Source organism: Plecotus auritus (assembly GCF_963455305.1).
Source record: "Plecotus auritus genome assembly, chromosome: 1".
Taxonomy (NCBI): domain Eukaryota; kingdom Metazoa; phylum Chordata; class Mammalia; order Chiroptera; family Vespertilionidae; genus Plecotus; species Plecotus auritus.
In genome coordinates this window covers 220,982,354-220,996,874 of record NC_137770.1, presented here as the reverse complement: position 1 = coordinate 220,996,874, position 14,521 = coordinate 220,982,354, and the positions used below count along the sequence as shown (strand labels likewise).

At 43.2% G+C, this 14,521-nt stretch overlaps 1 protein-coding gene across 5 annotated transcripts in view; it reads right to left on the bottom strand.

Moving 5' to 3' along the window:
* The window catches only part of ATP8A1 (ATPase phospholipid transporting 8A1), a 215,598-nt gene that overhangs the window by 63,227 nt on the left and 137,850 nt on the right, over positions 1-14,521 (bottom strand). For all 5 annotated transcript variants that reach the window (XM_080676966.1, XM_080676968.1, XM_080676965.1 and 2 more), the window contains one exon: positions 3,213-3,385. In XM_080676966.1, the coding sequence (XP_080533092.1) occupies positions 3,213-3,385 (173 nt within the window). The remainder of the gene's footprint in view (positions 1-3,212; positions 3,386-14,521) is intronic.

Here is a 14,521-nt window from a genome sequence, read left to right as displayed (position 1 = left end):
GGTGTGTGAGCCAGGGAACCGAAGCGAAGAGGGCCACGAAGGCGCAGCTTATGTTTGGCACCAGGAAAACGGATCGGAAACTGCCCTGACACGAGACGCATGTTTCCCATTAAGCTGCTCAGGTTACACAGGTACATGTGCACGGAGGTAAAAACGAAAGCTGCGTGGTGCTCATGGAAATACAGTGCTTCGTAGACTGATAAAAACAGATTTCATTTTACTTCTTGGAGTTTACAAACTCAAAAAAATACCTGAGGGATGACATGCAACCTTCCCTCGTAAACCAAAACCGGGACTCCAAAGCCCTGAATAATTTGGGGGCCAGGGGCTCATTTCTGTCCCCCTTCAGAAAACGGTGGACCTGATGCCCACGGACGGAGAACAACCGCTTCTTTCAATTCCGCTGCGGACTCTTCGGGGAAAAAGCTCATCTTCACAACTGTGTCAATTAGGCAAACACTAAGAACTGCCTCTGCCCTTTACGCTGATAATGTCAGGGAAGAGAGGCTGATGTAATCCTGAAGACGCAGCTAATATGGGGACTCATTATCCATGACGGGATGCCTTTCCCGCCACTTTCCCTCCAACCCAGACGGAGAGAGGGCTGCAGACGAAGGGCAGGATCTGAATATCTTCCTGTGCAGACTGACAAGAGATCATTGAGGGGAAAACCCATAGAGCTTGAGTGAACACGAATTTGGGAAACAGTCCTGCACCGTATTTCGAAATAATATCCAGTATTTATCGGGAGCATCTCCTATAATGAAGTAAAATAGAGAATTTCCTGAGGCTGGGAGAGTATCATCATCTAAAAAAACCAGGAGCGACACTGGGGTTTCAGGGTGAGGAATGGTTCACAGAGCTTCTCACCTGTGCCTGCCCAGTGAGAGGGGCATTGGCAGGGAAATTGGAAACTATTGACATGAAGACGGTCTGTGCCAAGAGCTTATATGCCAAGAGGCACCAGGCCAAGAAGGTGCAGAGACATAAACTGGGCAATGGCACTGATGTAATTATGGGCTTAGAGGAATTCTCAAAGCCAGACCGGAAGCCGAACCACAGTCCTTATGGGGAAAGAGAGAGTATGCAGATAATTAGAAGAAAAGGGGCAGGGAAAGATATTTTACTTAAAAACATAACACACACACACAAGCCTACAAGTCTAAATAAATCTCCGTGTCTGCACAGGGACATGCACAAGGCAGGACGGAGGGAGGCAGGGGCCACACACGTCTTTATAAGCGCGGCTGCAGAGCTGGGCTGCACGTGCGTGGCTGGGTGGGACTCCCTCCCCGGGGCCTGGAGGAGCCCTGAGCTCCATGTGACTTGTGAGCGTCCAGAACAAGGATCTCGGGAGGGAATTTCACAAGCACAGAACATATTTTTCCTCCCTCGATGCTGCTTTCTAGTTTTTCTCTCCCTCTGCTATTGTTTAATTTGTGGTTCAACTTTTTGAAGAATGGTGGGAGGTACGGTGTTAGGCAATGCTGTAAGAATGAGGCTCAGCTGCTAGGGCTGCATGTTGAAAACTGGCCTCCCACATCTTTCCAACCAATTGTGATTCTACTTAACACAAAAAGGACAGAGAGATGCAGGGAGGAGAGCGGGCGGGAAGTCTTATTCATGCTCCAGTGCGCACCATCTACGTCCAGCACACAGTAGGCGCAGGACCGATGCTGCTGACTCAGGGGAACTGGTCATTTTTATCTTAATAGCCCTGGTTCTGTTCTGTGTCCACATAGGAGCCAAGAGTTGTATCACTTAATGTGTTTTTGAGCAAACTTGACTTGATCCTTGTGACCCAATTAGTGACAATGATTAAACAACCAAATCTGGCACAGTATTATCCTGATGAAGAGAGTCAGGAGCCAGGAAAAGTTACCGAAAATGCATTTAAAAAAAAAAACTAGGATACCAAAGTGCAAATAACACAGTTAAGATAACAAAATTGCCAATTCTTTCTTCAAGAGTAAGCAAAGAGCCTGATTATTACTAATATTAATTATCTGTGCACTATTTTATCCACGAGCTTTATAGTAATATTTATTAATAGATGCCACTGAGAAGAATAATAAGCAACTCAATTCTTTAGCTATGACACACTTTTATAGGTTGAAATGAAGCTTATAAAGGGTACCTATTAAGTACAATTTAAATTATATTTCACAAAGTATATTTCCATTGAAATTTAGGAAACCTCTACATGGCATGGCTAATAAGTTTGGAGACAATATAATATACAGGATATTTAAGTGACTAAGCCTGGAGCAAAAAATAAAAAGGTGTAAAAAGCGTAACATTCTTTAAAAAAATACATACATTTTTAAGAAAATAATAAAAGCAAACAGTACAGTCTTAAAGATAAAATTAAAAGCACCGATTCTAGGAAATTCTTCAGAAGCCCTGTTAACATTTCACTCCCAGGAAGAGAAACAATTTGAGAAACTGCTACCCTGGACCCAGTGTGACCAGCTGGTAAGATTCAGTAAGTGAACAGTGAAGGGGAAAATCCTTAGGATTCATGGTGGCCAGAGGGAAGAAGCTGGGTGCAGTCATGAATACACTTGAAGTTTTAGGAAGACATAGTTTAAACAGTTTAGACAGGGAGATGGGGAAGAGTCTTGACAAAAAGTTCAGGAAAGACCGGATGGTTTATAAAATTCTGTGGGTGGGGCCTTGATAACGGAAAACAGAGTTTATTTTAGGAGACAGGCAATATTATACTATTTTAGGGTAGAGGCAATATTATACATTAGAGGGTGAAGGACTGTACAGTCAATAATTATCTCCCAATAGCTGAGCCTTCAGGAAAATGTTCAAGTCTCTGGAAGATGATTTAATTAGTGCCTCCCATCCTGCCATTCCCCCGAATAAATCCTGGCAGCAGGATCAGAGATTTCTGTGTAGATGACCATGCTAGTTAGTACAGAAATAATGCTAGTTGGGAATGCAGGTAAATGATTGACTTCATACGCAGAAAATAGCAAGATGCCTGTCAATTCTTATCATGAACAATAACTATTAGGGATTTTTTAGGACTCACTTTCAAAATCTCTGCTAGTAAAGTCTATCCCAGTCTATGAACCTTACATTAATAAATAACCTGACATTTACAAATTCTGGCGAGAATAACTTTAAGGAACTTTAAAAACCAGGGAACTTAGGATAAAGTCGCTCTTTACTGAAATCTGACAATCTTAAGGAGAACTTACCTGCAGCAAATCACAGCTTTGCACGACAAAGCTAGGTCCAGGAAGTAGTGGCGCACTCCGAAAGTTAAGGCGTACTTGAGGGTCTTCCCGTCAATTATAAGAGCAAAATCATTCTCCTTCCGAAGAGCATCGCCAAGCGTGGTGCAGTGACGGCTGAGAGTTTCCCTTGTTCCCTGTAAGAGTAAACAAAGAAACAAAATGCTCATTTGTTTTACCTTAAGGATGTTCAGCAACTATAGTTAGCTATTTCTAGTGCTTGAGGTTTTCATGTACCTCCATTCATTTGATTCTCACAAAAGCCCCTCAAAGGAGATGGGACAAACATTATCAGGAGAAATAATTTGCTTGCTTGAAGTCACACGTGTGTTCCTACAGGGATGGGACTAGATTACAAATCACCCAATCCCCTGCGACCTTTGCTCATTAACCACACAATCACGATCCCTCAAAAACATGTTCAGCAAATTATCTTATTAAAAGACAACATTGCCCTAATTTATGAGCTAGTCAAAACTGCTAAGCCATAAGTCAAGGAGAAAAGTTGGAACACGTCATTTAAATTATTTATGGGCTTTCTTTCAGAAGTACTCGATGCTATTGAAATTTAATTCCCAGTAACCAACAGGAGAAAATGCAGTATCTATCATCTCTTGCCACTTCACGAATTGGCTCCTGTAACTTTAATCATTGTTTCATGATGCTGCATTCTAGTTGGAGATGGTGACATATGGCTTGGTAATCTTGATGGATCAAACAAAAGAAGCCCTTCCATCAATGAAGAGTTCACGTTCAGGTACAATAAAAACCTTTAGTGTCAAGGAAAGCTTTGTTCACCTCAACTATACAGAGAAGCTGTATGAGTCTCTCCTCTGTCAAGAACTGCTTTCCCAGCTCTTCAAAGGCAAAACGTTTCAGGATATTTCGTTTTTCTCCCCAAATCCTGTAGATTCTTCCTGTAAGCTAATGAGACCCATTTCCTGTTTCATAAGAGCCCTAACGTTGTGAAGAAACAGAATCCTGGCTCCGCACAAGAAAAAAGAAGGAGCGATTCCCTCCTATTAGAGCTTTGTTCTGAGTGCTAATATCTGAGCCTGCAGTTATTTATATAATAAATGCAAATATACATTTATATAATAAAATAGACCTACAATGAAAATACTCATAATTTTTTATTATATTCGTGGGAGATAGAAGTATTGTTCCAATTTAAGAATGTGGTACAGTCATTTGAAAGTTATTTTCACAAAGAGGGAAGCAAAGGAATGGGTGATTAAACTTTTATATTGGGGATTTGGGGAGGTGTTTCTCAATCATATTCAAGTGTGGCTCATGCTAGGTTCTGGAATTTCAGAATCCGTTGACCAAAATAATGGAACCAGATTGTACTGTAAAGCAAGCCGGCCCCATTTCCCCAGCACTGGAGCCTTACTGAACACTCCCCTGCTCCCTGTCACACACTGGCCCCAAGAACCACCACACAGCAGCATTCTTTCCACAATTTTCTGTTCACACTTTACATGGAGGGGAAGTAGCTATTTTAATTTATAAGCATCACCCTCTTATTTCCTGCTGGAAATGTTTGGCCGAAGAGGAATTAAGAAAAGGAGGCCCCCCCCCCCCAAAAAAAAAAGTCAGTAAAATTCGGCAAGCAAAATTTACCAATGACAATCTAGAGTAGATTAACCTGGATTGTTTTAAAACTGCCTTCCCATAGAGTAAATGCACAAACAAGTGAATTAATGAACTGATAAACAATGCAAATGAAGTGAGACAATATTTAGCATGTACCACATACTAGGCATGGTTCTAAAGGCTACACATACAGATATGACATTTTAGTTAAACGTATGACAACCCTACGCAGAAGGCCTCCTGTTATTCCCATTCTGTAGACGAGTAACGTTGAGACAGAGTTTAAGTTCCCTGCCCATGAACACATGGCTACTAAGTCGTGAAACGAAACTGAGAATTAAGTTTCTGTGTGAGCTTGTCTTTCTCTGCACAACCCCGCAAAACAAACCCAACTTCAGCCAGGACCAGGCCTAGCAAATTATACAAGGAATGCCCACGCATTCCCTCTGCTGATTCCCTAAAGCCCCATCATCTGTCTCCCATCTCTCTACCGCCAACAGAGACTTCTCTTTATGAAACAAATTTAAAACACAGATCATGTCTCTGCTTGTTCTTTTTTCCTATGGCTTCCTACTGTCTACAATCTACACAATATATTCCAAACACCTTAAAATGGTATTGAAGGCTTTCCACAATAGAAGCCCAATGAACATCCATTCTACTTCCCATCTCAACCCCTTCATTTCCTCTCTTTGGAACGAATGCCTTTCCCTCCAGAGGCTGGTCTACCACCTTCTAAAATACACTGAGTGGCCAGATTTTTATGATCTCTGAATGCATAATAATCTGGCCACTCAGTGTATATCCTATATAATAAAAGGCTAATATGCAAATTGTCCCTTCGACCAGCAGGCAGGCCGGCCAACCGCCCATGTCCCCTACCCATGGCCAGGCTGGCTGGACCCCACCCATGCATGACTTCATGCACTGGGCCTCATATATATATTATATATATAATAGAGGCCTGGTGCACAAAATTTGTGCACTTGGCGGGGGGGTCCCTCAGCCCGGCCTGTGCCCTCTTGAAGTCTGGGAGCCCTCAGGGGATGTCCAACTGCCAGTTAGGCCCACTTCTTGGAACAGGCCAAAGCTGGCAGTCGGACATCCTTAGCACTGCCACAGAGGTGGAAGAGGTTCCCCCCACTGCTGCTGCGCTCACCAGCCATGAGGCTGGCTTCTGGCTGAGCGGCGCTCCCCCTGTGGGAGTGCACTGACCACCAGGGGGCAGCTCCTGCATTCAGTGTCTGCCCGCTGGTGGTCAGTGCGCATCATAGCAACCAGTTGTTCTGTCGTTCGGTCTATTTGCATATTAGCCTTTTATTATATAGGACACACACACACACACACACACACACACACACACACACACACACTGAGTGGCCAGATTATTATGCGTTCAGAGATCATAATAATCTGGCCACTCAGTGTAAGCTTACTAGTACCTACCAAGCCCTCCCAGATGCATTCCTGCTGCCAGGTGTAACTCACTCTATGCTAGCAAGGCCCTCAGTTCCTGGAGGGGACAAACCACCTTTAACCTGCTTCCCAGCAACAAACACAGTTGGCCTGCAAGTACAGATGCTTGGGAAATAGAAGCTATTGAATGAGAGCACTGATAAATTCTGATTTCATCCTATTGGCAGCATTCCATTTCCCCCTCTATTATATTATCACTTCTGATTTGACAGAGAGAGAGAGAGAGAGGGAAGGGGAGAGAGAGAGAGAAGAGAAGAGGGAAGGGGAGAGCATTATTCTCTTGTCTGCTCCTTAATTTTCCAGAGGAATAATCCATTACTTCAACAGTTTTTCAAATCAATTGCTCACTAAAATGCCACCGTATTTTTCAAAGTGTTTACCCAAGAGTCTCCTGAGCTGAAAACCCAAGTGAAACCGGAGATGGCCCTTGGGAGGACTTCACATTTCTTTAAAGATCGGCTGCAGAGCAAGACTGAAACCCCAGTCAACCCCTGAGCTGGGCAAGTTCCCTTATAACCCCCTGTGGGACTGGTCTCGGGTTACGACACTCCCTCTTTTGGAAGGTGTTCTATAAAGCCTTAACCTTTGCTGAGAATTCTCTTATTTGTGGCATGAGTACCCTGGGTTTCCTTGGTGACTGTCACAGAGCTTCAGCAAATCCAAAGGTGTTGGGAGATGTAACTGGGATAAAATATCTGAAGGTGAGTCAAAAACGTCTCACAGTGAATTCTCCAGCCCAGCCCACCTAAGGTGCAAGGTAACAACAAAAATCCTGCAAACGTTTTCTTATTTTAGTTCATGGTTTTCTTTTGCAAGTAGCTCTGGTGTTGGCTGTGTGCTGCCGGTTATAAGTTATATTTTACCCTTATTTAGACTGCCAGGAGTATTTTAAAATTCCTTTATTTATAAAAGTTTATTGCTTCTCCCCTAAGCCTGGGAGCCATACTTTATGGCCACATTGCATTGAAGCTTATCTCCTGGTAGCTAGAAATAAATTTATTACTATATTAGCTGTTGCTTTGTTTTCATTTTGGCTACTGAAGGGGGGAAATGTTTAAACATTTAAACTTAGTGACATGTGAAAGTGAAAATATATACACGAGAAGCTAAATCAGAGAAAGAATAAAAGACCACATAGTACAACCAAATAAAGGCTCTGTATCTCCTCATTCCACACAGTCTTCTTGGTGGGCTGGAAGAAAAGGAGCAACTGTTGCTATAATCAGGGAGAGTCAGTGGTAAAGGCAACCTGGGGAGACAGACAGACGAGGGGCAAGGCTGGGGTTCAGGCGCCATACCACGGAGCGATCTAGGTCCGGGAGGGAGCCAGGGAAAGTGGGACTTGCTTGTACCTCCCATAACCTGTATCCCGTGTGGACACTTTAGTCAGTCATTCAACTCTATTCTCTCAACCCACAGCCAAGAGCTCAATGGAAGCCCATAGCCCTGGACCTTCTACCCGCCTGCCAGCCTTATCAATTCACAATTTATTTTATTATTATTTTTAAAAATATATTTTATTGATTTTTTACAGAGTGGAAGGGAGAGGGATAGAGAGTTAGAAACATAGATGAGAGAGCAACATCGATCAGCTGCCTCTTGCACACCCCCTACTGGGGATGTGCCTGCAACCAAGGTATATGCCCTTGACTGGAATCGAACCTGGGACCCTTCAGTCTGCAGGCTGATGCTCTATCCACTGAGCCAAACCAGTTAGGGCATAATTTAGGCCACAACCAACCTTCTCCTCGGTTCTCAGTTAACAACAAAGAAGGGAAACACCACCGCCCCATGCAGACAGGCTCTACTCCCCTGTCTCCTCTCCCAGGGGTGCTCATTGCTACTGATGCAGACTGCCCTCCATGGCCCGTGGATTTCATTGTTCCCAGAGGCTACTCCGGATCTTTCCTTCTTAAGATTCCAAATTTGGCCCCTGTCACTTCTGCAAACATCTACCTGCTTTACCGGGAGCATTTATACCAGAAAGAATTCCCTCAACTATCCTCTCTTCACCTAAACACTTCCCTCTCTTTACCTAATCCTCCCTCATTCTTAAGCTAGGGGTTAGAACCCTCTTCTCCTCACCTCTGTTCCACTCATTTCCCTCTTGCATCTTTTCTTCCCAATGCCATTATTTTCCCCCATTCAAGACTGCATACTAAAAACAATGAACAAATAAATAAACCAATAAATGGTCCCTTGATCCAACTTTTTTTTTTTTAATATATTTTATTGATTTTTTACAGAGAGGAAGGGAGAGGGATAGAGAGCTAGAAACATCGATGAGAGAGAGACATCGATCAGCTGCCTCCTGCACACCCCCTACTGGGGATGTGCCCGCAACCAAGGTACATGCCCTTGACCGGAATCGAACCTGGGACCCTTCAGTTCGCAGGCAGACGCTCTATCCACTGAGCCAAACCAGTCAGGGCCCTTGATCCAACTTTTACTGAGTCCTCTAGATGCCATAAATACTCCCACCTTTTGGATTCTTTAAAGACTTTGTTTGTACTTATGTAATGTAGCATGATGTATAATAGCTTATTTGTTTATATCTTATTTTCCCTTCAGACTGAGGCCTTTGAAGAAGAGATTAAATAAAATGAATAAAAGAATAATGAAATGATTAATGAATGAAGAATATTTTGTGGGAAGTTACAATGGTTTTTCCTGTGTGACCATTTTGAGGATTGTTTTCTGCTGTCTATGAAACTCATGCATAATACTGGATACTCTTAATTAGAACAATAAGTAAAACAATAATATGCTTATCTTATTATAGAAAAAATAGAGAATAAAGTGGACATTATGACCCAAGGATTATTTCTGTCTCAAATAATATAAATTGTCTAATGAATACAACAAAATGAACATCTTGACTAGCTACTCAGAGATCAAGTCAGGTTGTAACAGTGGGTCAGTATGAAAAAGAAGAATCTTTTACCCTGTGAGATAGCATGGAGGGACCTGAGAGTATTATGACAAGCAAAATAAAGTATCGCATGAGAAAGACACTTATCACGTGATCTCACTCAGATATGGAATCTAATGAACAAAATAGATCCAGAGACACTGAAACATGGAACAGACTGACATATTTCAGAGGGAAGGGGGGTGGGGTGGGAGGAGATTAACCAATGAACTTACATGCTTATATGATAACCCACAGACAGACCATAGTGCGGGGAAGGCCTGGGAGGAGACTTGAGTGGGGTAGAGGTGGTCAATGGGAGTAAAAAGGGGATATTGGTAATACTTTCAATAACAGAGATAAATTAAAAAAAAGAAAAGTAAACAATATACATTCAGTTTATAAGACACATACTTAGAAAAGAGAAAGATACTTGGCAGATAATTAGGTCAAACAGAATTCCTCACAAAGACACCTCCAATCAGAAGGCTTTGAAAAAGTTCCATTGGAATCTTTAGGGTACAGCCTGGTAAAATAGATGAACATGTTCATAAAACAACAACAGTCTCAAAGAAAGCGGAGACTGGCACCTTTATGGCAATCTTCTTCATTACTTTCACATGACCTTTGCCAAGGAAACCCTGGATAAGAATCCCAGAGGACACGGAGACAATGGCATCTGGCAGTTTTACAGCGAGACGAAGCGAAAGCCCTGACCTGTCTGGGAAGATTCACCGCGTGCAAGATGTCATTTTCATTCTGGCACAAACTCTGCTCGGAACATCTGAGGAACCTGGAGGCCAGATGTGCCATGAACCCGCTGGGTCATCTCAGCACTATGTTTTTTGATGGTTCTAACTGCAATGTTGCAGAGCCCCTGCATAAAAATGGCCCTTTTCAGCTTCCAGCCTTTTGGTTTTTTTCTCCCCGATTCTTTTCAGAAGTTTACAGAACAGACAGTCTTACCTAGGAGGATATCCCTAGTAGAGAATGTGGAAATATCCCTGAGGAAAGGAAAACAGAAGCCTCTAACCCAGCCTTGGGCAAACTACGGCCCGCGGGCCGGATCCGGCTGTTCTATCTGGTTCTCTTGCTCTCCCCTCCGCTCCTTTACTTGGAATTTATATTAGTTCTCACAAACACTCCATCCATGCTTTTGTTCCGGCCCTCCGGTCCAGTTTAAGAACCCACTGTGGCCCTCGAGTCAAAAAGTTTGCCCACCCCTGCTCTAACCTCTGACTAGAAGACAGGTTAGCCACGTCTAACCAGAAGGTTAGAGAGAAACTGTCCAACATGCACACCTAAGGGCTGTGGCTTCCGCACCCAGCTCTGGGGCCGCAGCCACTTGCAGTGGCAGAAAGGACGTGCAGTCACTATGACCCAGAGGGTGTCCTCAGCAAGGCTAAGTCCAAACAGCAGAAGTTTAAAGAAGAAAGTCTCCTTATACCTATTTAGTCCAAAGTGCAGGTTGGTGTCTGGGTCGTAATACAAATAAGTACATACTTGGCATTTACATTTATACCTGGGGATCTGATATGTGTGTGCAGGTCCAATGATAAACTGAAAAGGAGGATTCGGTTCCCAGGAAGAAAAGACAAAAAACCTATCAAAATTCTAAAGTGCACTTTGACTTTGGACACGATATTTAACAATGTATTTCACTGTTCTTGTCCTTCATGAGTTCACCGCCAGGGAAGTGAAATAAGCCTACAATTGGGCTAATGATGACTCACTTTTGGGAGACATGCAACTGTCACCCTTGTCAGAATGAACTTAAGTTTATGAAGCCCGAACTTCTTACTTTAGTATCCACACCACAGGTTTCTGTTTTCACTTGCTCTCCATAAAAAGGGCAAAATGCAACAGAATGTTACAGGAGAACCCGGCAGGAATCTTGGGGAACAAAGACGGCGTCTTTGCTCAAACAGAGACCAGCTGGAGGCTGAGCCACTGGAAAGTAGCTCTTTAGAATCTGTCAGCTGATGTGCACATGTCACAACCGTGCAGAGAAAACCACTGCCCACCTGTAACGTTCAAATGTGCAGCCATAATGAAGCGGGGTGTTAGGAAGTTGGGGCTGGCCAGGAGGTGTAGAATGTGAAGAAAATCTTTAGTTTGCTAGGGGTCTGCCTTTAAAAACCTGTTATCAGTTTATTTCAAATGCCAAATAAGAGGATATCTATAAGAATCTTAAACTAACACATATTTTATTAACTGTTTTGGTGGTTTGTGGTCCCACCTCATCATCACTTAAGACATGAGGTATTTACCAATTTTTGACCACAGAATGTTTCATTCTTTCTCTATTTTTACACTCTCCGAATGTTCACACCCTAAAATTACAAATTAACAGAACATTCCAAGGATAATCTTCCTAACTCATTATGACCATATGAAGTATGGACAATGTTAGCATGTTCTTAATGAGTGAATTATGACTCTCACAATAGCAATCGGAATAAACCACTGGGTATTACCTATTTTTCAACAATGTGTTATTGATTCAGTGGAACACTAGACATTCCATATACCCCAGGTAATACATATACCTACTACCCCTGTCGCTACTGTAGGCTGTAATAAGTTGTGAAAAGCTACCTGAGAGTAGAGAGAGACTACATTTATATATACACAAGTGGTCCATTGAGTACTCACCCCAGTCAGGGTTACTAGCTCTCTCGGACATAGTTTTTGATCAAAAAGCTCTGGTGTTTCTGAACTCCCAGACTATATATATTAGAAAGTTACCTTTAAAAACATATTCTCCTAGAACCAACAACATAGTGTAACCTTTCCAAAATGGGTAAGGAGAGACAGAGATGAAGTCATTAAAAACATATGGCCCAAGACCTCCTCCGAATCAGCTTAGTGGAAGACAGCCCAGCAAATGCATTTAATCAATACATACTGCTAAACATGCAGAGGGAAAGAGACAAAAAACTCCCATGCTTTGCTGATATACAGACATAGGGTTTCTGGGGTGGGGGTAGATATGAAACACTGTAATTGAGGAAATGGTCCAATATCCCTGTGGGGTCATGTCATCTGAAAAAGGTCAAGGGTTACACGTAGAAAAGGTAAGAAGAGGAAGCTATAGTGCTGGGTAAATTCTCTCGGCCCCTGGGCAGGGGTGTGGGTTTGAGGATCGTGATAGGTTCCATCAGGCAAATGCCTCCTTGTCTCACTGTGGGTTTGCTGGAGGGAGGGAGGGAGGGAGGGAGGGAGGGAGAGAGAGAGAGAGAGAGAGAGAGAGAGAGAGAGAGAGGAGAGAGAGGAGAGAGAGAGAGAGAGAGAGAGAGAGAGAGAGAGAGAGAGAGAGAGAGAGAGAGAGAGAGAAGAGTGTCGAGTTTGGGTCCAAGTTTATGTTTCAGTGTTGGGTGGGGCACAGAGCAAAAAGAGATACATCCAGGGAAAAGAAGGAAGAGTGAGGTAGGGGATATAATTATATCATTTAAATAGTTTTGTGGATAAAGGCTTTTACCAAAGCCCTCACCGTAATTATTTTAAACCACCACTGAAAGGCCCCTAAACACTTACTCCAAGCTGGGTATTACATATTCTCCCCCGGCGGCAGTGGCTCAGGGCGGGAGGCAGACATCCAGTCTCTCCCGCTGCCTCCAATGCAGCGGAGAGATGGCTCAGAATACACAACCGACTTTTTGAAAATAAGCAAATGACCAATTCAAAGGTTTAGAGACAGTAACAACCGGGGCCTGTGAGAACCTGTTCCCCAGAACCACAAAGAAAGCTAATGCTGGGCCCATTTTCATAATGGTTTGAATTAATTAGCCATTATATTCCTAATCTTATGTAGGAATACAGAAGAATCTGCTCTATTTACTCAGTGCAAATGCACATCATTTCTATTATTTCGTATGTGCAGGCGATACAATCTTAGGGTCAATTGTTGTATCAGTAAAACAAAATAGTCTTTCCTGAATCCCATAAATGCCTTTGCCCCAGACCCACCATTTTCCAGGAGGACACCCCTCTTTCAGTGGCTCTGGAGTCCTGGTGATGAGCGAGGAAGGAGGCAGGGACAAGTTAGAAAACGTGGGGTTGCCTCCCGGATCGCTTCCTTCTTTGACTGAGTGCCTGCTGCCACTGGAGAAAGCATGGGTATTCAAAAACGGAAAGAACCAACAGTTTTGGACTTAGTGCAATCTAGGTTGAAACTCAGGGTCCTGAACTGGCTGGCTATGTGAACTCACAGCCTCCATCTGAGACTGAGCAAACACCAGCCCCCCAGGGCAGAGACTAACTATGCAGACACCCCTGGTACACGCTAGGCTTTCTATAAACTCATCAGAAGATATGGGTGGCAGAGAAGCAAAAAAGTCACAGGGCTCGGCTGCTCCCCCTCAGAAATGTCACTAGGCCGTGGGGCAGCAGCCAGGGGACAGACTGGTTAGAAAGTATTTATCTGGAGTTCAAGGTCACAGGGAGCTCTTGGAAGAGTTCAGATGTTTAGCCAGTAACAAAAGAGATAAAGAATATTCAGACTTGGGGGAGGGAGAACGTCTCCAAACAGAAACACTATGAATTTGTGAACAACTTCCCTTAAGGTTTTGCCCACAAGCCAAGATGACTGGGTTTTGTTTAAGAAAAGGGGACCAAACAATGGGCTTGATGGGACTTTTACCACCACATACTTGGGCTTGTGGCTGACACCGTGTTAAATCAGAGGAAAAGAGAGCAGATTATTTGTTCAGATGTTATTTTCATTTTTGATAATGTTTACATTTTTTTTTCTAACCCGTTTCTTTCCAATGTAATTCTTGCAACCGGACAGAGCTTTGCTTCTGGCAGGGATACATTAGCAACTTAAAAGTTAAACTAAGATCTTTAAATGTTCAGGCCCAAAAGCCAAAACAGCTTTGTTAATAATGGTAAGAGAAAATCCACACTACAAAAGCCCCAATGCTGGCGGCGGAGGGAAACTCAGTGTGGTTTCAAACCTGCCTAAACTATTTTTCAAAGCAACACAAAATGCTCTGTATTGGACTCACGGGACATGTGGACACAAAACCTGAAGTAGCCCCAGTTCTGCTCCCCCCCCTTTTCTGGAGTGGAGTCAATTACGTGCTTATTCTGGATTCCTTTCAGAGGCCGCTCAACGGTGGCTGGTCCCCAAACGGTGAGGTCTGTCTGCATAATACATACACGTCAACTTAAAAGGGTACAGATGACAACTTCACCATTCATGTCATGAATGTTCTGTAAGTTATATTTGAAGCTTACATGGTGTTAGAAAATCAAGTTCAGCTAGGAAAAAAGTGAACAATTCCAT